Source organism: Podarcis cretensis (assembly GCF_951804945.1).
Source record: "Podarcis cretensis genome assembly, chromosome: 6".
NCBI lineage: Eukaryota > Metazoa > Chordata > Lepidosauria > Squamata > Lacertidae > Podarcis > Podarcis cretensis.
The window spans coordinates 53,453,885-53,479,442 of NC_137175.1; the positions used below are offsets into that span (position 1 = coordinate 53,453,885).

General features: G+C 44.1%; 2 protein-coding genes and 1 long non-coding RNA gene across 6 annotated transcripts in view; 1 reads left to right on the forward strand and 2 right to left on the reverse strand.

Annotated features, from left to right (window-relative positions):
- PTCH2 (patched 2) overlaps positions 1-13,657 on the reverse strand; it is a 76,374-nt gene extending 62,717 nt beyond the window's left edge. The window contains exons 1-5 of one of the 2 annotated variants that reach the window (XM_079980257.1): positions 13,436-13,657; positions 13,186-13,344; positions 11,734-11,796; positions 8,866-9,016; positions 900-1,007 (exon numbers count right to left, since the gene is read on the reverse strand). The gene's annotated coding sequence lies outside the window, so the exon portion shown is untranslated. Of the gene's footprint in view, positions 1-899; positions 1,010-8,865; positions 9,017-11,733; positions 11,797-13,185; positions 13,345-13,435 lie in introns of those variants that run through there. The other variant, XM_079980256.1, reaches the window with a different exon arrangement.
- Positions 9,489-25,558, forward strand: part of LOC307218339 — a 39,548-nt gene continuing 23,478 nt past the window's right edge. Inside the window, exons 1-2 of the long non-coding RNA XR_013839921.1 lie at positions 9,489-10,504; positions 13,204-13,281. This is a non-coding gene — a long non-coding RNA (uncharacterized lncRNA). The remainder of the gene's footprint in view (positions 10,505-13,203; positions 13,282-25,558) is intronic.
- Positions 24,057-25,558, reverse strand: part of EIF2B3 (eukaryotic translation initiation factor 2B subunit gamma) — an 89,819-nt gene continuing 88,317 nt past the window's right edge. For all 3 annotated transcript variants that reach the window (XM_079980418.1, XM_079980419.1, XM_079980420.1), the window contains exon 12: positions 24,057-24,273. In XM_079980418.1, the coding sequence (XP_079836544.1) occupies positions 24,221-24,273 (53 nt within the window). In that variant the 3' untranslated portion in view covers positions 24,057-24,220. The remainder of the gene's footprint in view (positions 24,274-25,558) is intronic.

Genomic DNA, 25,558 nt, shown 5'->3' on the forward strand with positions numbered 1-25,558 from the left:
AGTGGTCTTCACTGACCTGGTGCAATAAGATCTTGTCATGCGGAGGAGCCCTGGCTGCCTGGATAAAACACTATAGTCTCACACACCCTTACCTGGGAGTAAGGCCCACTGAACACAGTGTGGCTTTCTTTTGAGTAGACTCTTAGTTATTTACTAGATGCAAGTCTGCAGCCCCAGATGGCTAGGTGCTGGGGTGGATTGCACCCTGCACATTGCAGAGTCAGGCCCAGGCTGCTACTGGGCCCAGCACTGGCGGCAGCAACAAGCAGCTCGCCCAGCCCTACCCACTGCCACCCCACCACTGCACTTACCTGACCTGGGGGTTCTGGTTCATGGGCTCTGCTGGTCAAAAAGGGAGCCTCAGTGATCATCCTCTCCCACTGGAAACAAACCAGGACTGCTCCAAGGAAACCCAGGTGGCAAAAAGGAGTGCTAGCCCTTGGTGGGCCACCCCCTTACCCGCTTGTGATTGGCCAAGCAGATAGCCATCCAATCAGAATTTCCCCCCTTCACTTCTCACTTCCCTCAGTGGTCCCCAAGCCTTGTGTTGTGGGCCCCCCATTTACAATATTTTAACCTGTGGCTCCCTTGGAATATTCTTGGGGGGGGGGCCAGGGGGCCATATAGTCCCCGGTTGGGAAACAATGTGTTAGATAACTATTTGAGTAATATGTGACAAAAGTTCAGATCTGGAAAACGCTGGAGAGCTCCCAGGGCAATGCATAGCTAGAGGGCGTCTGGACAACATTTTGTATGAGGCAGAAGTGTCACCAAGGGAAGTGGTGCCCTTACAAGCTCATCCTATAGGTGGATCACAAAGGCCTGGTTTCTCTCTCCACCCACACACCTTAGTATTTGGTTGGGTTGGTTAGGAATGGCTTGCCCAGCATCATACTTACTGGTATATGAAATCCAGACCCTGAGAGGGCTCCTGTATCTTTAAGAGTTGCAAAGAAGGGGACACTCCGCTATATGCATATGCGCAGCTTCCTGTTATCACTGCAGCACTGTGAACAGAAAAGGTGCAGTGGATTAAAGTACCGGTACTTCTTACATTCTTCTTTTAGAATCCTAAAGGAGCCTCTCAGTGCTCAGGCCTGGCAAAACCTAGCAGGCGTTAATGCTACAGTAGGAAGATTCCCGCCCCCGCCCCCATAGGCCCTAGAGGAACCTGCCATAGAGGGCAGAGCTTTTGTACTTTTAGGATTTATGCAGGGAAGGTAGAAATGCAACTTGCCCCCACTAATATTAAGCCATATATGAGGTGCAGGTTTAAAATTCAACAGAAGCAGCAAGAAAAACAGTAGCCAATTGCAAGTTAATGAAATACTGCTGAACTAAGGAAACGTGAAAGAAAAGAATAAATTAAAGGTGAGCAATAAAGGATAGCTTACATGAACATAACCCCAAAATAGGACATTTAGAACTCAGTTTCAGTGGGGGCTTGTATCTCCCATATCATGCATTAAGTGGGACTTTGTTCTTCTGTGACTGCATGCTGCTGGGATAACTTCTATTAATGTAGATGGTCTAGAGATGCATTATTATAGTTCTAGCCCTGGAAGCTGAGTAGATGGAGATGGATGGAGGACTGCTAGAGCATTTTCTGCATTTTCCTGAAATAACCAATATAGGCTCAGTATAGAGTTTGGGCTACAGGCATATTTTTGACAGCTTCCCAGGAAGACATCCCTGGCCTGTCTAAGGAGCCAGAGAAGGTGAGAGACATTTCTTCAGCTGTGATTGCAAGGGAGGGTCACAATGCTTGTGTGTCTGTGCACGTGAGGAACAAGGCACAGACAAATGCGGGCTGTTCCAGCCCTGCAAAACAGGGATGACTTGATGGGTAGCGAGGGAAGGGGGGGGCAGGCACTTGGGAAGGAATCAATATATATCAGTGGGGGGAAGCAGAGGTGGGGGCAGGCAAAGAGAAAACAAACCTGCACTCATCCTTTGGGGGTTTATTTCACATCCTGCTTTGCCTACCCAGTGTACATTAGTGCAGGACTTGGTGACATGACCGCCACTGCCACCTTGGGAGACAGAGGGCCTCGCCACCCACCGCCAGCCGCAGGATTAATTATGATAATGTATTTCTTTCCCCTTTTGTCACCCTAATGAATGGGCCCCTTTAAGATTTTAAGGCCTTTTGTTTGTCCAGTTTTTAAGGCGGTATTGTAGGGTAGGGGATAGCAGGTGGCATGGCCAAAACAGGCTCTTTTGTCTTCTTTGGGGGCTTTTCTTTTCCTGTGGTGGATTTGTGCAAGGGGGGGGGGGCAGCCTGGTTGAAGATGCAGAGAGGCAGAGTAGAGACACTCCTCAGTCAGTTTCACTGCACTGATAGTGATAGGAGAGAAACTTCCTTGCTTGGGGAGGGGAGTTTCAGAGAGAACCCCCCCCCTCTCTTTCTTTCTTTCCCACCTCACACACCTCCCATGGAATGGGACCCATCCTGTATCCTCCAGATCACTCCCAAATTCTCAATCTGTATTCTCTATCCTGCATCCACATGTGAGCAGGTCTAGACAAATCACTGCAAGCAGATCTCCCAAATCAAAATGTCAGTGTCTGTTCTATCAACTGCTACAAAGGGCAGAGCAATCCAAAATTAGGGGTGTCGTCCAGAGATGATGGAGCAATAATGTCCCTTGATTCTGCACCGCTTCCAATGTTTCAGAATGGAGTTGTGCTAGTCATGCTTCTTGAGGCTTCTCATGATTCGCAATACATCTTAAAATATGACATACACCTGCAAAACTATTTTGTCCCAATACTGTGGTGAGGAAATTGACCATGTGTATTGCAGGGAGCTACAGTTTAGGAATATCACCTCTGAGTCCCTAAAAGGGCTGCTTTCTGTACTCAGCAGGACATGGTTTCTTCTTCAGTGTTTTAAATATTAGGAAGCACATGAAGGATGCTTGATCATTTTATGCAAGAACAGGCACAGAACTTCTAATGAAACTGGCACTACTATAGAGAGTTAATGGTCTCGCTGGCGTACAAAGTGCCACACCCTTTTGGAAAAGGATGCCAAATAATGTCCCACAGAAACAATGGGGGGGGCTGTGTGTTAAATGTTTTCATTGTGATTTGGATGAGCACACTGTGAGCATGTTTATAAAATCTGAAGACAGAGTGATATTTGGAGGGATCTCAAACATTTCAAAAAACAGATCAACTTGATAAATTTGAGTACTAGGCAGAGAGTAGCAACATAAAACTGGACAAGATGGACTTTGTTGGAGTTTTCCAAACTGGGGGTTTGGGCCAGTTAATCTTTAATGCCCTTTACTTAGTGGCACCAGCATAAACTGGATATGGGGGAGGGCATTCATAGCTGAAATAGCAGGGGTAGGGAAGGCTGGGGTTGATGAACTCCATCTGGATTTGGTATGTCTTAGAGGAACGAGGTTCAGTCACCCTTTAGCACAGATAGCTTTGTTGGTCTGAATAACCCTTTTCTAAATAATTTCCAGCCTTTAAGTAAGGTTTTACCCTGACCAAGAGTGGCTCTGTGAGTGCCAGCCTGATCCTCTTAAGCTCTGATTGTATAAAGGTGACGGGCAAAAAAGCAAAAAAAAAAGCTGGCCCAATCCTAACTTATGCTCTCTCTTTTCGTGCTTATTTATAAATACATCTCCTTTCACTGCACTAAGTCTAGATGTCCAACATTCTGAATCTGACAATGAAATGGTGGGAAAGGTGATGCCAGATGGGTTAAGAAGGACTTGTGGTTGCACGGCTTCTGGAAGGAGCCCAGGATCTGTCAGGACCAGTGAGATTAGTGCTTTTATTGATCCAACCGGCATGGTAAGGATATGGCTGTAAGCAGGCTGTAAGCAGGCATGAAACTGGTAAGGACACAGAAGCACCTCATCCATTTGGGGGCATCTTGCATTCTCTGGGACTCAGAATTAACAACTCTTACAAGATGCAGAAATCTACCCGGCTGCCAGAATGATTACATTAATGCAACATTCAGCTTGGAAGCCCCAAAGAAGAATCTGTAGCGCAGAAAGGGTTTGTAGGGGAGATTATAAACAGGTAATGGGGCACACAAGGCAGCAGCAGCACTGCTCAATACATGATTAGAGGTGTGGCCTTTCTAGTTCCTTCTTCTTCTTCGTGGCTTTCTCAACAGAGAAATAGCATCACGGAGGAGGGAATGGGATGCATCCCTGTAGTCCCTTTCATACCAAGTCCTGTTTGCGAGGGAGGAAATTGCAATTCAGAAGCACCGTTGAAAATGTAAGAAAGCACCTTCTGCAGGCACAGAGGTCAGACGTCTGAGCGAACGCCTTGAAACTTGGGTGGGCTCTGCCTCTGCCTGGTGAGGCGAGAGCAAAGCTTTTATCTTGTCCCTGCTCTTCCCTTCTCACTCCTCCTCTCCTCACACCCCAAAATCTGCATGAGAGAAACAATAGAGGCGCAGTTCTTTGCAGTAGGGCACTGAACTGAGGAGGGGGAGGAGAAGGGGAGGGAGAGGACAGCAGGAGCAGGGAACTCGCCCACTCACAGTCCCAGCACACAGCAGTCGGTCCAACCTGCTTTGCACAGACATACACGCCTCAAGCATGGATGCATGTACACTTCGGGCATGCACACACATTACCCTCCAGATATCTATTGACTGGTACATGCATGCAAGTACACACACACACACACACACACACACACACACATGGCAGGGGGAATGCAAGGTCTCTAGATTTCTCTCTTAGAATCAGAGGCCAATTCAGCAGTGGCTGTTCCATTAAGGCAAATGGGGGCACTTCCCCACCAACCTCAGTGAGCTATCAGTCAGCTCCCAGCTGCCTGCCTTCTTACCTTCAACCAGCCCAGAGAGCAGCCTTGGATGTCAGCTTCCTCTTCCTTAATCTCAGTGTTGCCTTTGTAAAACTCAGCAGGGAAGAGGATGGGGACAAAACTAGAAAGAGTTGGCTCTGCCTGTTGTTGGCTATGGCGCCACCTACTGTCAATCTCCCTGCCATCTGCCCTGCCAGTCCCCGTGGACACCAGCCGCCATCAGGGACCATTGACTCTGTCATATGCTCCACATTCAGTAAGACTGTCAGACTGCAGAGACCAATAGAGCCCTTTAAAGGAGGAAATTTGCCGTGTAATAGCAAGACATAAAACATGGCCTTTCCAGAGCCATCCTAGTGTAGCTCATTTTGCCGGCTTAGATCCTAGCATGGAATTCTGAGTTTATTTTACTTATTTATTAAATATTTGTATCTCACGCTTGCAACAACACAGGGTCCTCAGATAAGCTTAAATAGATTTAAGAACATGATAAAACATTATAAAGTTGTTGTTTTTAAAAAATGGATTAATGTTCAAGAGGTATGGGCACAAAAATACAACACTTGCTGGACAATATTGAAAACGTTGGCAGTACCATGAAACAAAACTATTTAAACTTGACATCTGAACACACTCAAAGAGGTAAAGTGAGGCAAATATTCTGGGGCAGTGGCTAGAGTGGGTGCTGATGATGAGAAGGCCTGGTTATGCATTCCCATCCTCACAGGGCATAGAAGGGCCTCTCCCATTGACCTCAGGGTGTAGATAGATGCATACAGAGGAATTGTTCTAGACATCACTGGTTGTGATAATATATTTAGTGGCAAGAAGAGCAAAATGTTGCAATAGTCTGAGGGAAAATATGGAAAGTGTTGTATGATGCATACAGAAGCATAGAAAACCAGTGTGGTATAGTGGTTACAGTGTCAGGCTAGGGTTTGGAAGACCAGAGTTCAAATCCTCACTCAGCCATGAAGCTCACAAAGTGACCTTGGGTCATTCACTGCCTCTCAGCCTAACCTACCTCATAGGGTTGTTGTGAGGATAAAATGAGAAGGGGAAGAACTATTAAGCTCCTGGCAGGAAAGGTGGGATATAAATGTAATAATAATAGTAATAATATTGAGCTCCATGTTGGGCAAAAGATTTCTGCATTGCAAGGGGTTGGACTAGATGATCCTTGTGGTGCCTTCCAGCTCTATAATTCTATGATTCTAACAAAAAGATGTATTGAACCTAGTAGATGTTTACTAGGTAAAGGTAAAGGGCCCCCTGACCATTAAGTCCAGTCGTGGCCGACTCTGGGGTTGCGGCGCTTATCTCGCTTTATTGGCCAAGGGAGCCGGCGTACAGCTTCTGGGTCATGTGGCCAGCATGACTAAGCCGCTTCTGGTGAACCAGAGCAGCACACGGAAACGCCGTTTACCTTCCCGCTGGAGCAGTACCTATTTATCTACTTGCACTTTGAGGTGCTTTCAAACTGCTAGGTTGGCAGGAGCAGGGACCAAGCAACAGGAGCTCACCCCGTCGCGGGGATTCGAACCGCCGACCTTCTGATCGGCAAGTCCTAGGCTCTGTGGTTTAACCCACAGCACCACCCATGTCCCATTTATTGGGTACAGCATGACAAAACATTATGAGGGTGCCAACATTAAAATTGAGCTCATAATTGAGCCCACCAATGGAATGCATCCTTTGATATATTTTTGTAGACCAGTGACACCCAACCCTCTAATATTTGGGTAGATATGCATAGTAACCTAGGTATGAATTATAGGGACAGACAAATTGAGGCAAGTGGGCAGGTCTACTGTACTCATAACAACATCTTACCAGCAATAATTAATTGTACAGGTTTGTGGCTATGTAGCTAGCTCCGTGGTGGCAGAACCATTTTCAGGTATTGTGCCCTGTTGTACCAGCTACATGCACAATGCCACAACTCTGCATCTGGCAATAACAATTGTGCCAAGCATAGAAAGGCTGAATTGCCCTGCTGTGGTATTATGATACCATTACAACCTATGCCTGTGCACACCAGGGCATGTCAGTCAATGCTGACTGAGCACTACTCTAACCCTGTATTGGTTGGCATTATGATTACCAATGAAATTGGCTTTTAGATTGGAGGTTTAAAACCAGAGGCCTGCTGGGTACAATTTGGTCTTTTTAAGAGTGGCTCCTCAGCTGACAACCCAGAAGTGGGAAAGCAATGAAGACAAAGTGATGACACTGGAAACAGAACTTGCTAGCACGACTTTTTTTTTTGGCAGGGGGAAAGGGCCAGCTTCTCAAGGCGACTCTCCTGCAAAACTAATGGTTGACAAGGGTTTTAGATTGTGTGCTTCATCAGTTTTATTTAGCTTAATTTGGCCCTAAGGAAAATAATTCCAATCCTTTGTTTGTTTGCTTCAGTTTTCCTTGGGAAGTAAGGCCTCAGACCATTAAACAGCTGTTGAAGGCCTTGACAACAGTTAAGAGACAGGAAGCAGGAATGCTTGTGACTCCCCCCCTCCCTTTTCACAGAGCAAAGTTACAAATGAAGGAGTTTTCCATGTATTTATCTTGAGAGCTAGCCAAGTCTGCAAAGCAACATGTTCCTAATTTTCTGTAGTTTTAACTCCAAATTAATTTGTAAGTGATCTGGGTGCCTTGTTCCTCGAATGACACCTAATAGTGCAAGGGAAGTGCCTGCCAACTGAAACTTTGCAGCGGGCAAAAAGAAAGCAGGTCAGGAAAAGGCCTGGAAGCACGACCCCCTGTGAGTGTTTAACAAGGTGTCAGCCCACGATGTTTGCAGATCAGACTAAGTGGCTGTGACATCAGAGTCCCGGGCAGAGGTGGAAAAGGGATTATTCTGATGGCCTGGATACAAGGCAGTACAGAGCAATAGCAGGCCCATCTTTATAGACGACTAGGCAGCCTGACTTCAACCTGGTCAGGATTTGTCCCTGAGTTAGGGATAGACATGCAAAGGGTGTGTGCTCACACACACCCTAATGTTTTAAAAAAACTGGGGGTCAAAGGAAGCAGACAGAGAGAGATGCAAGCAGAATAAAAGGGCTGGAATGGATCTGCGGCTGTCTCTGGAAGCGGTGACAAGGCAATTGGCTCCAGTGACGGTGAATTCCCTCCATCTCAGGCAAAAGCTAAAAATCCATCCAGCCTTTTTCTTCTTCTTCTTTTTCTTCTTCTCATGGCTCTGTCTCCATCCAAGCTCCACTGGCCACCTTTTGTGGAGAGAGATCTGTGGGGTGAGGGGCTGCTTTTGTGGCATGCAAGCAAGGGGGAGGAGCCATTTGGCCCCTGGCCCTCCAGAATTACCCTGCCTCTGGTCAGCTTGGCAAGGGTCATTTTCTCTGCAGGAAAAATCTAATGTTTTGGCTTCTAGATGTGATCGTTTTGTTGGCTTGTTTTTCTTCTTTACCTCTTCCTAATCCTTATTTGTTTGTCTTGTCATTTCCCTCCCCCTTCCTTTGTTTAAATAAATAAATCATCCATCCACCCATTAAGGGTGCACACCTTAATGAAATGTGCTGTGCACTTCTATGGACCACCATGCATTTTGCAGCAGATGTGTAGATTCTACACAAGTAAATAGTTCTAAAGCATTGTTATAACTACTGAATGCCCCTGAGCAGCTGCAATGGAACCCTAAAGGCTTCAAGTATTGGCTTAGATTAATGTAGGGTTGCCATACGTCCGGAATTTCCCGGACATAGCCGTGATTTGGTGGTCGGAAACAGTGTCTAGATTTTATGGCAGCTGTAAGTAATGGCCATTTCTTCCTAGCCAATCTCCAAATGCTTCCTCAGTAAGACAGCTGGAGACATTGGTTGAGTGCTATAAAGATGTATCTTGGGGGCTGAATGATGTCTGGGCCCATGCATGTGAGAGCCCATTGGCACTCCCACTAGGGGAAGCTGCTGGCCACCATTAGATATATTCTGAACCTCATTCAGCCCTAGGTAATAAATGAGCTGGGACTACCTCTGAACATAAAATATGCTCATGAAGGAATATTATACAAGAAACTGATAGGAAAATTTGCCTTACCATGCTATTTGGAATTTTCATTCAGAAACTTGGATGGAGCCTAGCAGCATGGTGGAATCCCAGGAACAGCTGAAGGTTAGAGGTCACAAATTGGGAAGTTTCCTGCTGGGCATTACTGGAAACTGGCCATGTATCTCTGCATCATGTCTGGCTGCAAGACAGCAATGAATCTAAAGTTAAGTAGGTTGCCAAAAGATCAAAGGCTGATTATGTGTTTTTTAAATTCTTATACTTAGTGTTCATCTGCTATGTTGTGAGCCACTTTGGGTACAGTTTTGTGGAACAGTGTCATATAAATAAACACATGATGATAGCAAAAAGAAGAAGAAAGTTCCTGTGCTAGAAAAGTGTGATGCAGGAATCAAAGACAGCTATTTGACTATGGCAATTAGAAAACCTCCCCTTTGAATATCAGGAAGGTAAGAGTGAAAATGAAAGTGGGAGAGGCTACTCCCCCCCCACCTTCCCACCCTAGGACATGCAGAAGAGTTTGACTTGTCTACAAGAAATTTCTTCTAAGAAATTACAAGATGGTGATTTATCTCCCTTTGGTTTGGAGAGATGCTGGGAGGAGAGTAGTGACCTAAAGCAAAAGAAAGGAGAAATTTGTAAGGTAAGCCTGGAAGTTATGGTAAACACTGTCTGAAATTCTGGAGAGCCAGGCAGCGTAGACAAGGTTTAGACATGATCTGACTCAGTACAATGCAGCTTCCTGTGGTTGTATGAAAAGCCCTCATATAGCAGTCTCACTTGGGGCAGCAGTGTGTGTATGTGTACAATAGGTGCTGTGGCTGCTGAGCAGAGGAAACATCAGGGGAGTGATGGCAGAGTTGGGCCTCCGCTAGCCATGCTCTTTCTTCACAGTGAAGAAACAAACCTCTGTGATTCCATGCTGAACGGGGGGGGGGGGGGGGGGACTAAATTGGCTCAGGCTCTTGCGTCATGGGAAGCGTGAAGGTTTGAGTTGGCTGGCAAGGTGGTTGTAACCTTGGCACCTGGACAGAAACCCCTTTATTTCAAGCCTTCTTCTACCTAGTAACTACTGGAGTTGGCTGCATCATCACAAGCTGCCCAGCACTCACCTCAGGCCTTCTCAGCCATGAAGAAGAGAGCAGGCCAAACCCACAGCGGTTCACCAGTGTCCCAGGGCTCCCTGCTCTTAATAGGCCACTGCTAGAAACAAGGAAGTCTCTGGCTCCCACCAGGAGTTAATTAACAGAAGGAAAACACTTTTAAAGGCTGCCAAGCAAGCAATTGACAGTGTCAGGCAAGGTTACCACTACACAAACTGAGCTCAGCTACACAACTTTTAGCCAGGATCCACAACACGCACACACACAGAGCTGCTGGCAATCTCTGTGAATGAGCAGCTCACCAACAAAATGCCTGAGGAAAGGGCAGTGGTTCAGCTGGGAATCCAAGTTATTTGCCTGTTGGCTAGGATGGCAAGGCCAGGGATTGCTTCAGACCTGTGGAGGACCAACTAGAATACAGGCACTGAGAAGTCTCAGGTCTGAAAACATTCAGGTGAAGCAAGGAAAAGAACTAGTCAAGATGGAGCGTCCTGAATTATGCCACTTATCATTGGGATCCTACCCACAGGCAAAAGTCTGGGGGAAGAGGATTGACGCAAATATAGGTGTGTGTGTGAAAGCTTTCATGCGTTGGTAGCTTCTCATTTGGATTATTAGAATGTGTTTGTGGGTGGGGCTGCATGTCTCTGGAGTCAGTCGGGAAGCTTCAGCAGATGCCAAATATGGCTGTGAGAGTGTTAATTGGGACCAGACATTATGAACATAATATCTCACACTTTTCTCATCCTCACTGTCTCCTAATTCAAAGTGCTGGTTTTGGCCTAAAAGGCCTACACAGTTCGGGGCCTTGAGACTTGAAGGGACGCCTCTTCCTGCTTATATGGCGAGCTCATCTGTGGGTGCCCTTTTGCAGGTGCCCCCTCAACCCAAAGTTGTGAAGGTGGTCATGAGAGGGAGAGAGAGGGTCTTTTCGGTGGCAGAAAGTGTTCCCTGCGGAAGTTTGCCTTCTCTGGCATACATGTTCTCTTTTTGGCATCAGGCTTAAGACTTTTCTGTTCTTTCAAGCCATTTAATACCATGTGTCTGGGTTTCTTTTTAGTCCCCGTGATATTCTTAGTGGTCTTTATGTACTTCTATATTTGCTGGTTGTTTTTTAGCTCCTGTGAGCTAAAATATTGTATTTTATTTTGTTGTTCTTTTGGCTAGATGTTTAAGTTACAGTCTGAATTTTTATGGTGCTATTATGCTTTTCATTTATTTGCATTATGTCCGGAGAACTTATTTATGAGGCATCTGACAAATATAAACAAATATATAATAAATAAATAATGGTATTACTAATTAGTGAGGAATTGGGTAGAATTTTGCCTGCCCTTCTATCTGCATGTGTAAATTGCCTAGAGACTTCGAGGGGAAGGGAGAAGGGGGAAGAAGGAAAGAAAAAGGAAATTCAGGAATGGAGCCCCAAATTTGCCTGAGGTATCCAGACTCCTACCATGACAACAGCTCTGATCAGAATGTTTGGAGTTGACAAACCAAACCCTCTCACATCAGCAGCCAAAAAGTCTTTATAAAGTTAGCTCAGGCAGAACAGAATTCAGAGGACACAAGCAGAGTATTCTCAAAAGCCACGTTGCTATCTCTGCCCAGTCTATCATGCTCCTAAGGCTGGCCTCTATGTCTCAGACTAAGAGGGACCTAAAGGCCTGGCTCAGAGATTCAAACAAAGAAGAACAAATCTCTTGCTTAGTGTCAGTCATTAAACAACTCATGGGACTTACAGAATAACCTAACAAAGTCCTTACTATGTCAGATGAATGGTCTCTCTGCTTACTTTGCCTGTGACAGCAACTAGCTCGAGATGACCCTTCGACAAGGCAAACAGTAGAACAGAACACTGAAAGATGAATAGGAAGGTGCCATATGACATACCCATTTGTTCACCTGACTCATTGTCTCCATTACACTGGCTGTGTTCATGCCTCATGGTCAGCCACAAACATGGAGAACTGCTACCAGTCAGTGGTCCTGTCTGCATGTTGCAGAAAGCCACAAACCATGGCTTACTGTGAACAAGCAGAGTGCAAGTCCATGCTGCTGAATCACTCCCATTTTACTCCACTCTTCCTCAAACTGGGAGGAACAAACAAGACTTGGCTTACTATGACATCTGAAGCAGCACTCGTGGGTTTGCCCCCTGCTCCAAACATACCACAATGGTTAGCCAAGGTTTGCTCATTGCTTTCAAATTGTGTTTTGAACAAACCATGAGTGCTGGTTCATATGCCATGGGAAGCCAAGACTTGTGGTTTGTTGCTCCCAGCTTCAGGAGGGCAGCGATTTAGCAGCATGCACTAGCATATGAAAGGGCCCACTGACTGGCAGCAGACCGCCAGGGTTTTGGACCTACTTGGAGAAGCAATAGATTGGAGACCTGTCATTAATGTATGTTGTCTGTTTACCTTGTAAACCCACATCACAACCATGTCTGGGTTTTATTCTACTGTGTGGTGGTACAGTGGTTCAAGCTGCTTATACCCCATTTTGTATTCACTCCTCTTCCATCATTATGCCCAGTGATTTAGCACACAGTCAGGAAGCACTTTAGGAATTGGTAGGTATCATTCCCTGAGATACCCCCTAACTCACAACTGGAAGCTAGCCTTGTGAACTGCACTGCATATCTAAGTTCTTGTCAGTTTTGTGGAACAGCAGGAACTGGGATAAGTTATCTCTACAGTGGGCCTGGGTGGGAAGCAAAGAGTTTTTGACCTACGGAGAATGAATGAACGGGTACGGAATAAATCCAACATACATTTATTTACCTACCTACTTACAACTCAAAATGATGTGTCTAAGTGGTGCACAATAAAACCATTACATAAAATGCAAAATAGGTTAAAATACAGATCACAAATCCCAACTGCAACATACACAGGTGTCTAATGCCAGAAACAATTTGTGAAGAAGTAAAAATACAGTTGAGCCTTCATCAGGAAAGACCTTTTACTCCCCAAAGCCTCAGAGCTCTGGGAAAGGGGTTATTGGGCTGTCATAGACCCCACAAGCTGACCAAACTCACTTGGACAAGACTGAACTTCTGGTGCCTATGGCAGATATCGTTGGAGGGGACACTGAGAGAGGCAAGGCACAACTCACTAAGAAGGAGTAGTTGCTGCTGCTCTAATGGCTTCCGGGACTATATTCTCTGGTGAAAGAAATGTAAGGTTTGGGATCTGGCTCTATACCAAGGGCCAAAGCTCAATGTGGAGTTGACACACTTTACCTGTTTTGTCTTCAACAGGGGCTCCCATCTGAGTGTATCCCTCGTGGAATTGATGGATCACAGGGCGTTCCAATGGGCATTCCCTTTGGACAGCAGGTCAGTCTCCCTCTGTATAAGGCAGGTTCCTATGTATTCCAATATCATAACCTTAGACTAGGCCTGGTAAAGGTAGATGCAATGGAAAATTTCCTTGGAGCTAAGATGGGATATAAAGGCAGTAAAATAAATACTTTCCGTTTTGTCTATTCACCACACTCCATTTACAGCACATGTAAGCCAATTATTCCTAGTTTTTCTCTTCTGTCTGCTTCTGAAAGCAAGTTAGTGACTCTCCCACAATCCTCTACTTAGATGAGAGAGACAGAAATCACATCTTCACCATATATGGAAAGCACTCTTATAGCAGTCATGGCCTCTCCCTGAAGAATTCTGGGTACTGCAAGTTTGTTGGTGCTGAGTGTTGTTAGGAGACCCTTTATAAAGCAACAATTCCCAGCACCTTAACAACTACAGTTCCCAGGATTTGGGGGGTGGGGGTAGGCCATGACTGTTAAAGTAGCATAGGAGTGTTTTCAATGTACAGTGTGGATGTGAAGAAAAGAAGAGACAAGGAAATGAATGAGACATCTTGCTTCATTCCCTGTTTGGCAGAGTGATCGTTCTATTAAATCTGTTATCAAAACTGTGTTTTGCCAATCTTTCCCCACCCACCCCGCCTACACCCTATGCCAACCAGATCTTACTTGGGCATATTTGACCTTCAGGGTGCGGCCTTACTGCATGAAGCCAAGGACAAGATGGCACCCATCATTCAACATTCAGAAATCAAGCAGGCAGGCAACTGAATTGTATTTCATCACCAACAACATGACAATGTCCCATTGAAGACAGCAGGCTAGTTTTTGGAAACGCAGAGTAGGATATGAGGCATATATATCACTCTGCTGTTCAACAGAGGCGAATTACCTCAGTTGGAAGGGACTGCTGCCTCTGCTCCCCTCTCCCAACACTCAGCAGCTGCCTCTCAAGGTGGCCGCCTCACTTTGCCTAATGGCATGGCCGGCTGCGGCCTTGAATAAAGCCACTGACCACAAGGTCTTCTCTTCTGCCTCCAGCAGAATATGAGAGCATTATGAATTGCAATGTGTGAACGGATCTGACTGAGTGAGCCTACCTCTGGGTAGAGCATATTATCCAGGATTATCAGGGCAGCATAAGTACTAGTGATGTTTGTTTTTAATTCCTTTTTTGCTTTTATCTTGTTTTTAACTGTATGATTTTATTGTTTGGTTTTATGATTTTATATTATTAAAAACCACTGTGATACATCTTTATGATACAGTGGTATATAAATATTCAAATAAATAAGTAAATAAGTAAATAATCTTGTCCTACATTTTCTTTACAGTCACCCTGTGAGGAATATTAGGTTGAAAGATAATGATTGGCCCAAAGACGCACAGTGAGTGCCTTTCTAAAGCAGGGATCTGAATATGGGTCTTTTTGTCCTAGTCTGACACTCTTATCCAGGAGTAGCCAATATGGTACCCTCCAATTCTCCTCACCGCTAACTGTGGCTGATGGGAGTTGTAGTCCAAAACCTCAAGAGATCATGATGCTGGCTACTGCTTTTCTAAACACTGCACAACAGTGGCTATCCATCCACATATTAATACATGCACATATACATATCAGCAGTGACACAGTTTACCACTCTAGAAGTCCAAAAACCTGCCTATGTGGAAATGAGTGGAAAGGCAGTGTAGCATCTCTCTTTTTGTAACTCTCCCATAGGCCTTGAGTGTGACAGGTACTACCATGATTATTACATTGCAAAGGTAACAGAACTGGCACTTTAGGGCCAAAGAAGATGCAGAGTCCCTTCATTCAGCTAGTGAAGTGATACAGACATCTGGCCAAAAGTATTATGAAAAAGATTATCCTCTGGACCAGTGACGAGCATGCAAGCTGGACATCTAGTGTGGTGTAGAGGTTAGAGTGCCGATCGAGGACCTGGGAGAACAAGGTTCAAATCCCCACTTGGCCATGAAGCTCACTGGGGGAACTTGGGCAAGTCACTGTCTTTCAGCCTAACCTACCTCACAGGGTTGTTGTGAGGATTAAATGAAATGGGGGGAAGAACCCTGAACACTACCTTTAGCTCTTTGTTAAAAAGGCAGAATATAAATGTAATAACTAGATAGATGATAGATATAGATAGATAGAGAGATAGACAGACAGACAGATATAGATAGATATAGATAGATTAGATGATAGATAGATAGATAGATAGATAGATAGATGATAGATAGATAGATAGATAAATAGATAGATACAGATAGATAGATAGATAGATAGATAGATAGATAGATGATAGATAGATAGATAGATAGATAGATAGATAGATGATAGATAGATAGATAGATAGATAGATAGATGATAGATGATAGATAGATAGATAGATAGATAGATAGATAGATAGATAGATAGATGATAGATAGATAGATAGATGATAGATATAGATAGATAGATAGATAGATAGATAGATAGATATAGATAGATAACCCAGGCCATTTCCCACTAGTCTGTTCTGCTTGCTCCCTCTCTGCTCTGGCTTCCTTAAAAATAAAATAAAAACACAATTCTTGAGAAGGAAGGCATGGGCTCTTATTTTACTGGCCTCTGGCAACCTAAGTGTAGCAATGGTTGGGTTAAAAAGCGCTTGACAGAGGAAGATTAAAAACAATCCAAGGAATTTGTTGCAAACTTCCTGGATGGTTCCCCACACGCAGTGGCGTTTTCTTGGCTGCCTGGCTTATAATCAGCAGAGTGGAATGTTGTAAATTAAATATTTTTAAACAACTTTGCTCTCTCCCTGGTTAAACATTGCAAAGATTGCTCTTTCTTGTCTGTTTCATGCTGGGTGGTCTCTCTCTCCCCCCCCCCCCATTTGCCTGTACGTCTTCCTCAAACACAATTAACCATTTAGATGTTGCACAAAGGATTAGCTTATGCATACAAGGCCAGACGCTAGTCCTTTTCCTTGAGGTGGGGGGCGGAAGGGGGGTGGGGGCAAGGAACCAGGGGGCAGATCTTTTACTTTCCGCTAAAATACAAAAGCCAAGAAAATCCCCTAACCCCTCCAGTTTTCCTTGAATGATAAAGGCCCAATGGCAGGCTCCTCAGCTGCCCTCAAGTGCAGGCCTCACAAGCTCCTTGCTTTCTTATCTTGATGGTCAGCACTGAAACAACCTTAAGCATCCCAGTTGATGTGGCACCCAGAAATTCTGGTACCTTATAAACCCGAAGTTTGCCTTAACACACTACCTGTTTATGAGCTTTGCCTATCCACTGGTCTGCTGTGCCTGCAACAGTTATTTCTCGACCCACTGCCACTCATATGTGGAGGTAACCTATATTCTCAAATGCAGATTAATCAGAGATGTTAAGAGACAGTGTTAAGGGAGAGTGTCATTCCCCCTCAGATATACCTACCAAGTACTCACATGTGTGGACATAGTCTGTTGATGTATAAATATTTTTAACTCTCATGAGAACAGCAAGTCAAACCTGGGAGATGAAGTAAAATCCTGCTACTTCAGGATTAGCTTCACTCCTTAACTGGAGTTACCACCACTGGGGAAGAGGAGTATATACAGGTGCTTCCTCTCTTGAGAGCCTGACAATGGGAGAATAAGCCTCTGTTTGAACTTTGGTTTGGCAGCTGTATTGTATTGTGGTGTAGTGGTTGAGAGCGGTAGACTCGTAATCTGGGGAACCTCCACATGCAGCTGCTGGGTGACCTTGGGCTAGTCACACTTCTCTGAAGTCTCTCAGCCCCACTCACCTCACAGAGTATTTGTTGTGGGGGAGGAAGGGAAAGGAGAATGTTAGCTGCTTTGAGACTCCTTCGGGTAGTGATAAAGCAGGATATCAAATCCAAACTCTTCTTCTTCTAAATGACAGCAAGGGATCAGAAACTGGTGTGCACTCTCGCATAGACACACACATATCATGCCAGAGCCATTTCCTCAAGGCCGCTTTCTTGTACTTCTGGCCAGGGAGCAGGGAAAGCAGTTAAGTCCAAAAACATCTACTGTCCAAGCTCTCCCAAGAAATGCTGAGCACATATGCCCTTCTTCTGGGCTGGAGCAGGCTCTGAGCTCCGTAGTGTATTGCATTTGTAGAGCTGGGACACTGGATACCTACAAGTGTCCCTTGTCTGAAGCTGCTGTGCACATTGACTTAATAAAACTGTAGAGTTGGAAGGGACCATGATGACCATCAAGTCCAATCCTCTGCAGTGCAGGGATCTTTTGCCCAACGTGGGGCTTGAACCCACAACCCTGAAAGTAAGAGCCTCATGCTGTACCAACTGAGCTATCCCACTTGGCTGTTGTGCACGTTGACTTAAGTGGCCCTGGGCCATAACTCAGTGGTGGAGCCTCAGCTTTGGATGAAAGGGTTCCAGGTTTAATCCCCAGCATTCCCACACAGGACTGGAAGGGACCCCACTGGTAAACCTTGTGAGCTGCTGCTTGTCAGGGTGGATAATAAGGATCTAGATGGCTCCATGGCCTGACTAAGTGCTAGGCAACTTCCTATGTTCCTAAATGTAGTTCCTGGGATATGTTTGAAAGGCTACCACTCTGGGTTGGCAGCTTAGTTAAGAGTTGGTATAAATGTATGGCTGCATGTATTCATGTGTATATATCTGCACTAAACCTTGTAACTCAAGGTCTGAAACTAAGCATGTGAATTTTGTAATTGATGCTGCAAGTTTGCTTAGATGTGCATAATGTGCATAATGTTTTGTAGATCCCATGCTAGAAAGCGCAGTGCCTTGGGATATAATAGAAGCTATGCAGATTTCTAGACCTTCAGCTATAACAACCCTGTATGTCATTAAGATGAAGAAAATCATATCTTCCCAGCAATTAGTGTGTTTAGGAAAATGGTATTTACTCATAGCAAAATTACACCGATTAATTGGCAACGTCGCTGGTTTTGGCCACACACCCAGCAGGGCCAAAAGCACATTGGTAAGATTTGTTTTACATCTAGCTTTAAAATTACATCTAGAGTTTGCTACTGTGTTCAAACAAGATTTTTTAAATTGTCATCTAGTTTTCCAGGCTGGAAAATGGGCATCTCCATAGACAGAGTGATAAATGCACAATCTGCCATGTTCCCCTGCCCCTCCTTCCAGAAAGCAGAGTAGCTATTGTATCTTCACTATTCCTAACACGAATCTCAGCCAACACATTCATAACTGGTCTGACAAAAATGGGACTCTGATAATATTACATTGCTAAACTGGCCTGCCACAAGATAGGCTGGCCTATCTATCAGAACACACAGGCTGCACATGACACACCAGAACAAAGATATGGCTGATTTTATTATAAAAATGTTGGAGTCTCTTGAGCCTCACAGCATTTGGAGAACAATTCTTCTCCATTGGCTTGTAAATGCAATGCAAATGCTTTTACAGGGTACATTTCTAATGAAAGAAATACTTCCCTGAAGAGAACTGAACCCATAAGTCAGTCTCCAGGTCTTATAATCACATTTTGAGATGTATGTCAAGAAACTAGATACTACTGAAAGGGCAGCGCAGATGATAAAAAGTTTCAGTCCCATGAAAATATAAGGATAAAACAGGGGAGGAGATGGGTCTATTCCCTGAACCATCCTGTGTGGACCCACTGGCACTAGAGGCCACCTCCCCTCTCCTGGGGCCCTGAGGAGAGATCTCTACCTTAGGCTCTGACGGCCAGTCTACAGGTCTTTTGGGGGAATCAAGCAATCTGTGAGATTTCCCCACAGCTGGAAACCCCATTACACCAGAAAAGTGTGTCTGTTTGGGCCAAGCTATTTTTTACCACAGTGTAGAGTGCTTTTCTAGATGATGCTTGAAGAGGAAACACCTGATGTGGTATTGGTAGTCTTGCAGCCCTCATCCTGCCTATTTTAAGAGTACAGCCACATGTAATTGACACATTTTCAAACTTGGCCTCATGCAGATCTGCAGGGATGAGAATGGGAAAGGGAAAAAGAGGTAAAGATGTGGCTGTTGCCTCTTTTGATACTCATTTGCCTGCATGGCACTCCGTGCCAAAGAAAATGTGGTGCTAGTCATGTGTGTTGATAGCACAGTGTGAGCTCTTTAAGTTTAATGTGGCCATATAATTTCATGTTTAAATTGGACCTGTTGGTCACACTTGTAGCTCCACCAACTTCAAAATGATTACGTTCTCTCTCTCTCTCTCTCTCTCTCTCTCTCTCTCTCTCTGTGTGTGTGTGTGTGTGTGTGTGTTACAAGAATGTACAACAGGCAAATTGGACACTGAAGGTGTTTGGGGGTGGGGTGGTGGCTGCTTGAGCCCCAGGGCTTTTTGAAGGAGGTACTTTGAACTATGGCATATCATGGCTTAAGATGTGTGATGGAAATGGGTCACAATAAGTAACTACAGTACAAGAGCAGCTCACTAGAGAAGCCACTGCCTTGCAGAGATCTGTGCAGTTGTAGGGACTCAAGAGCTGATGGTTTCCACTTGGAAGAGGATTGAGGCAAAGAGCTGCTAGGATGCAAGGGAGCAGGAACTAGCCGTGTGGAGGGTGCCTGCTATAAGACACAACTACATTAGCATGAACCCAGAGGAAGCACCTCTGTTACTGGAAGGATGTGTAAGGTGAGCCCTGTGCAGAGCAGACCCCAGAATCTCACTGCCAGATCACTAGAGGGTTAAATTAAAACAGCTATCTTGTGATTTTTAGAGGAACCATTATTTGGAATTATTCATAATTGCACTGCTGCCACACACAGTGACTACATCAAGAGCAAATCTGTGCTTTGATAATCTACTTTTATCTTGCCCCAAACACCTGCAGGTCATAAAAGGCAAAAAGGAAAAGCCGGTTCCTCTAGCAGTCAGCAGCACTTGCAAGCAGCAGAAAACTTGAATTGAGGACCTCAGTTCTAATCTGCTCACTGAGGCTTCCCATCCCATCTCACGACACTACGCAAAACAGAATTATGAAGACAAGGAGATAACATCTGGTATAGATATGGGGAGTTATCATAGGAGCAAAGACCTTGCAAAAAACTATGGTACCAACTCCTCAGGCTCACTTCTCAATTTACATTTTGTATTCAGGATACTTGCATACAGAAGACAGACATATTGTGTCACCTAAGATCAGCACACCTTTGTGATTTCAACACACCTTTGTGATTTTCTCAGTAAATTCACTTAGGAGAGTGGGAAAGGTTGATCTTTTCCCAACTGCTGCTTCTATACACAGGTTTAAATGCATGAGAACCATTTCCAGCAAATGCAAGCAATGCACATTTTGTACTTAGCAAACCCCAAAGTTATAGAATGAATCAGAATATGATCTGGGTTATCTGGCTATGTATGAAGTAGAGCAACATTGGGTTACAGTAGAATAACACAAAGGGGCAATGGATGAGATTCTATATTTTTTAAAGTAAAATGTTAAGTTTTTAAAATGGAGGCTGCGTTCTGCAGACTTCTGCCCAATCCACTAACCTGAACTTTAGACAGATCTCACAATTTATGGCAATATCAGTGCTATGTACACATACATCTAAATGCCTTGACTATGTGGGCATGCTACTGTTTTGTAACCTGCTCACAGGATGTCCCAGAATAGTCCAATATGTTGGTACCTTGAGTTCTATCGCTAGTTACATTTTAAAAAGATAATAGGGTGCTGAAGTTTTCTCTGGGTATTTGTGGAACAAAGTTATCCTTCTGCATTCTTTTCCACAAGTGCAATGTGACATTAGATGTTGGAGCAGTTCATAAGGACTTAGATGCAGGGTTAACTTGGGCCATATAGGAGGACCAAAGAGCTGCACAGGGCTGCATGTGGAGAGACAGGCAGCCTTTCATCTTAGACAGCTGCTGCTTCACATCTTTCCATTTGGAGCCAGTTCTTTAATGTGGTTATTTTTAATTTATGAAGGAATGGGCAGGGTTGGCTTATAATTTTGATTCTCCTGTGTTAAATGGGGGAAAAAATGCTGCTCCCCTTAGGGGGAAAAAAGATCAGGATCATGTTTATCACTTTGTCTAATGAAAATGAACTAATATTCCTCTGGGCCAATATCTGGTAGCAGAGACCAAACAACCGGGCTTAGATGTGCAATTTAAGAGTTCTGCTAGTCAGATTCCTGTGAACTAAACATTTTAAGAAGAGCCTCTTTCTGGCACACAAAAGTTCAAGAACTTTATTTTGCACCATGATCCTGGAATTGTATTTTGAATTGTGGTTGACAGGACATGCGTGTTGTTTTAAATAAAACTATTTTGGCTAAAGGGTTAGATGCATACCACTCCACTGGAGCTTGGTTTACCATGACTATGCTAGTATAGTAATATTCACATTTAGATCAATATTTAACCTTCAAGAGGCTTAAGAGATTTTAAATGGGACTCAGGTTTACTATTTCTCTCCTGTCTTCCATCCATTAAAAAAAATATTTCCTTGGTTTATGGAATCCATAATCACTGCATAGTCTCAGTATTCTTATGCGGGGGGAGGGGGTTATTGCTTTGTTTTGTTGTTGTTTTTATTATGTGTTTTGTGTTTTTATTTTGTATTTTTATGCTATGAACCATCCTGAGCTTTTCAGATGAAGGGCCGTATACAAATTAATTAAATAAATAAATTAAATGAATGAATAACAAAGTTTAGGGTAGTTAAGTGCTACCAGCTTTTGATGCAATGAACCTAAAAGAGGTGACTAAATGTGTAACTGTAAAACAGTGACATAAAGCACTCAGGCTTTTAGTTTTTGCCAAAATCAGCAAAGGTAAGGCAAACAGTGACAAAGCACAGGAAACGGTGTACTGTGTGCTCCATCTTCAGGTGAATACTAACAACAGAACAAAAACCCTCTGAGTGGTCAGGACACACTCTAAGATAGTAAAGGAATGGTAATATATGCCCCAAGGTAAGCCAAAGCTTGCCAAAAATTTAAGATAAACAACAGGAGTTGGTTCACTAAATGGCTAGCCTGTGGTATATTTTCCTTTGATATCCACTGTAACATCCACTGTTCCTCTTCTTCTTCCTCCTCCTCCTCCTCTTCCTCCTCCTCCTCCTCCTCTTCTTCTTCTTCTTCTTCTTCTTCTTCTTCTTCTTCTTCTTCTTCTTCTTCATCATATATCACCTTTTCCCTGGCTTGGGACTCAAGGTGGCTTACAAAAAAAGTGCAAAATACAGCTAAAACAGAAAAGCTAAAAACACAGAAATCATTAAAAAGTAATTAATCAATAATATAAAATATGAATAACAACAATAAAAACATCACAGCAGCAGCTCTTTCCTTAAAAACAGGCAGTTCCTAAAGGCCTGTTGGAATAAAAAGGAAGAGGACAACAGGGAAGGAGCCAGTCTAACTTATTCCAGGAAGAGAGTTCCAAAGTCAGGGAGCAGCCACCAAGAAGGCACCCTCCTGCATTCTCACAAGCACATCTGTGAGGGTGGCAGGACTGAGAGAAGGGCCTCCCCCTGAAGATCTCAGGGCCTGGGCAGGTTCATATGAGATAATAGGGTATTGCAGATATAGCCTGGGCTAAGCCATTCATTTGCAGGTACTGTTCATCATGTGGAAGCTTGAAAAATATTTGAGTTTACATCTGCACAAGGTGGTTTGATAACATAAGTGGTTTAAGGATAAAGTGCTCATTAGTTTATGAGCAAAGCTTAGTTCATATTATATACCGGTATTCTACCAGGTAGCAAGTGCTTGCAAATGATTTTAAAAACACAATTACCCACCTGGAAGGGCTCTTTCATGAGCTTTTACTGAATGTATGGTCCCCAAAGCAACTACTTGTGGTCTTATCATTGTGAGACATCCTTCTTTCTCAGATACATGTATATTCTGGCATTTAATTATAAACCTTGATATAACCTTGACCTATCTGCTGTATTATGTTGACATGGTGTGATCACAGCTCTAAAGCCTTGTGTGTCTGTGCATTTCCATGAATAAGGAGTAAGATCATATGGAGCCAATTCAGATACTGGATTATTGTCACTCAAATAGACATAAGAATTTAAAATTATGTAAGTGTGAACATGTCCTGCAAGCAAACAATCACGCCTTTTGCAGTGAATCCCAAAACTCAGGCATTCATGATTTTAAATACTATTATCCTCCCCCACTTTTTCCCCTTGGAAGGAGATGAATCCTGATCTGCTTTGGAAGGCATTCCATACTCATGACCATCTTGTTTTTCTGTAGATATTTCAGTTTTATTATATTATTTTAAGGTGGAGTCAGCAGACACCTAAACAATTCTCAATATACTGACTGCTGGGCTAATGAATGTATGGTTTCTGAAATATTTTATCCCCTTTCCCCAACATTCTGCTTGCCCTTTGAGGGCTGCAGTGCTTTGTACAATTTTAGGGACGATAGGCACAGATGCCTGAGTGAGACTAGTTAATTCAGAATGAAAGTGGATTTTTAGCAGAGAATATTTTTCTCACTGTGCATCACCTTGCAGTTACTGCTTCTCCTCCCACTGTTATTTAATCGTTTTGTAACATTGCGTAGTTAGCCTAAAACTGAATCATCTTGTACTATCTTGCTTTTTTAAGGTACTGGAACCCAGAAAGTTGGCACTTTCATCACAGTGAGATCAGCTAAGCTGTTCTTTTGACTGAGTACAATCTGTGTGGTCCCTGCTCTTAGCTTGGTTGGCAACACACAGCATTCACTGGATTTACAGGAACCAATATCACCCTGTGCAAGGCAGCATGCATGTCAATGAGGGAGGATATGGTGGGGGGGGGGAGGGAAGAGTCACACAGAGGAAACAGAGAGATGTTCTTGTAAATATTTATTTATTAAGGTGTAAATAAGAAGTTAAAAGCTGGAGAGGATACCGGTGTCAACGATGCTAGGAGTCAGATCATGAAACAGGACTGCAGGCTCTAGCCATGCCATAAGCTCAGGCAGCCAGAAAACCCTCTTTTAAATCTGTCAAATTCAGATTTCCATCAGCTGTTCAGTACCCATAATAACTTCATTAATGTGCTTAGCTGTAAGAGAGAAAAAGAAACACATTTTTAAAAAATGAGTTATTTAAAACCTATGCCTTATCCAATTTAGAAATGAATTTATTTATTTTTGAGGGGGAGGGGCACAGATTCTTTGGTAAGTTAGGCACAGCAAACAAATGATCTGTTCCTGTCTGAGGCAGTCACCTAACCAAACATTAGAAGGTGCCTTGAATGAGAGTGCTTACAAGTATCAATCACTGCCACATGCAACAAAGGCAGAGAGCAACCAGCAGCTGTAGCTGGCAGGTGTATATCTGGAAATCAGCGTGGAGTCACACTGGCGTAAAGGAAGGAAATGCTGTAGAAACTAAATCACAGTACGACCCCACCCAGACCAACCTCCCTTTGGCAAGAAGCTGAACCCTCTTCTGTCAGCCCTGTACGGAAGTGGGCCCAGAATTAGCAGAAACAAAAGGGCTCTATGGGAGTTTTCAGTCCCGGGTCGAGAGGCAGTTCTTTTCAGCTGGCTTCACCCTGTTCTAAAACCCAGATAGGGTTTTGCAAATTCTCCACCTCCTCAAAATTTTCTTACCAGGCTGTCTTTTATTTGCCATTGGCAAGGTTACAGATGCATTCAAGCCGCAAAGAAAAGAGAGGGATTAAAGAAGGTACTTTCAAAAGGGTCCCAGAATTTGGGCTCTGCTTGGCACAATTGTTTCAGACTGAGAGCATCTGTGCCAAGCAGATCCAGAGCCACATCAAAATGTCTGATTAGTGCTTGGTGAGGGAGCATTGCCTGGCCCATTTGTTCTGGGTGCTCCAACCTGAATGGCTTGGAAAATGTGTCACTTGTTACGCAGGAATTTCTGCTGGGAACAGAGGAGTGCTGCAACAAGCAAACTCCTTGGGAAACGCAGACAGAGAGCCCCTCACAGAAAGCTTGGGATCTAGAAGGCTGATGAACTTCTGTTGCAATCAAACTGCAATTTGAATAAACACAGGGACAGAAATGACTCAGTCCTAGCAAAACTCCATCATGGCACTGGGCATTCATGACAAAGTGCTTTCCTCCACCGGACAGCAGTTATTCACTGGCAGCATCTGTCCTGGAGAGCCCTGCCTTCGGGGGGAATATGAAAGCATCTCCTTGTTGTTTGCTCAATTAGCTCCAGACAGATTGCTGCTGGTGATGGCAAAGCTAAGCTGTAAAAGAGGAGGAGGAGGAGCAGAAAGGGTGTGTGGGAAGAGAGAGAAGGGGCGAGGGCCAAAACCCAGGACCACCACGAAGCTCCAGCCCTCAGGGGCTCCAGAAAACGTTCAGTTT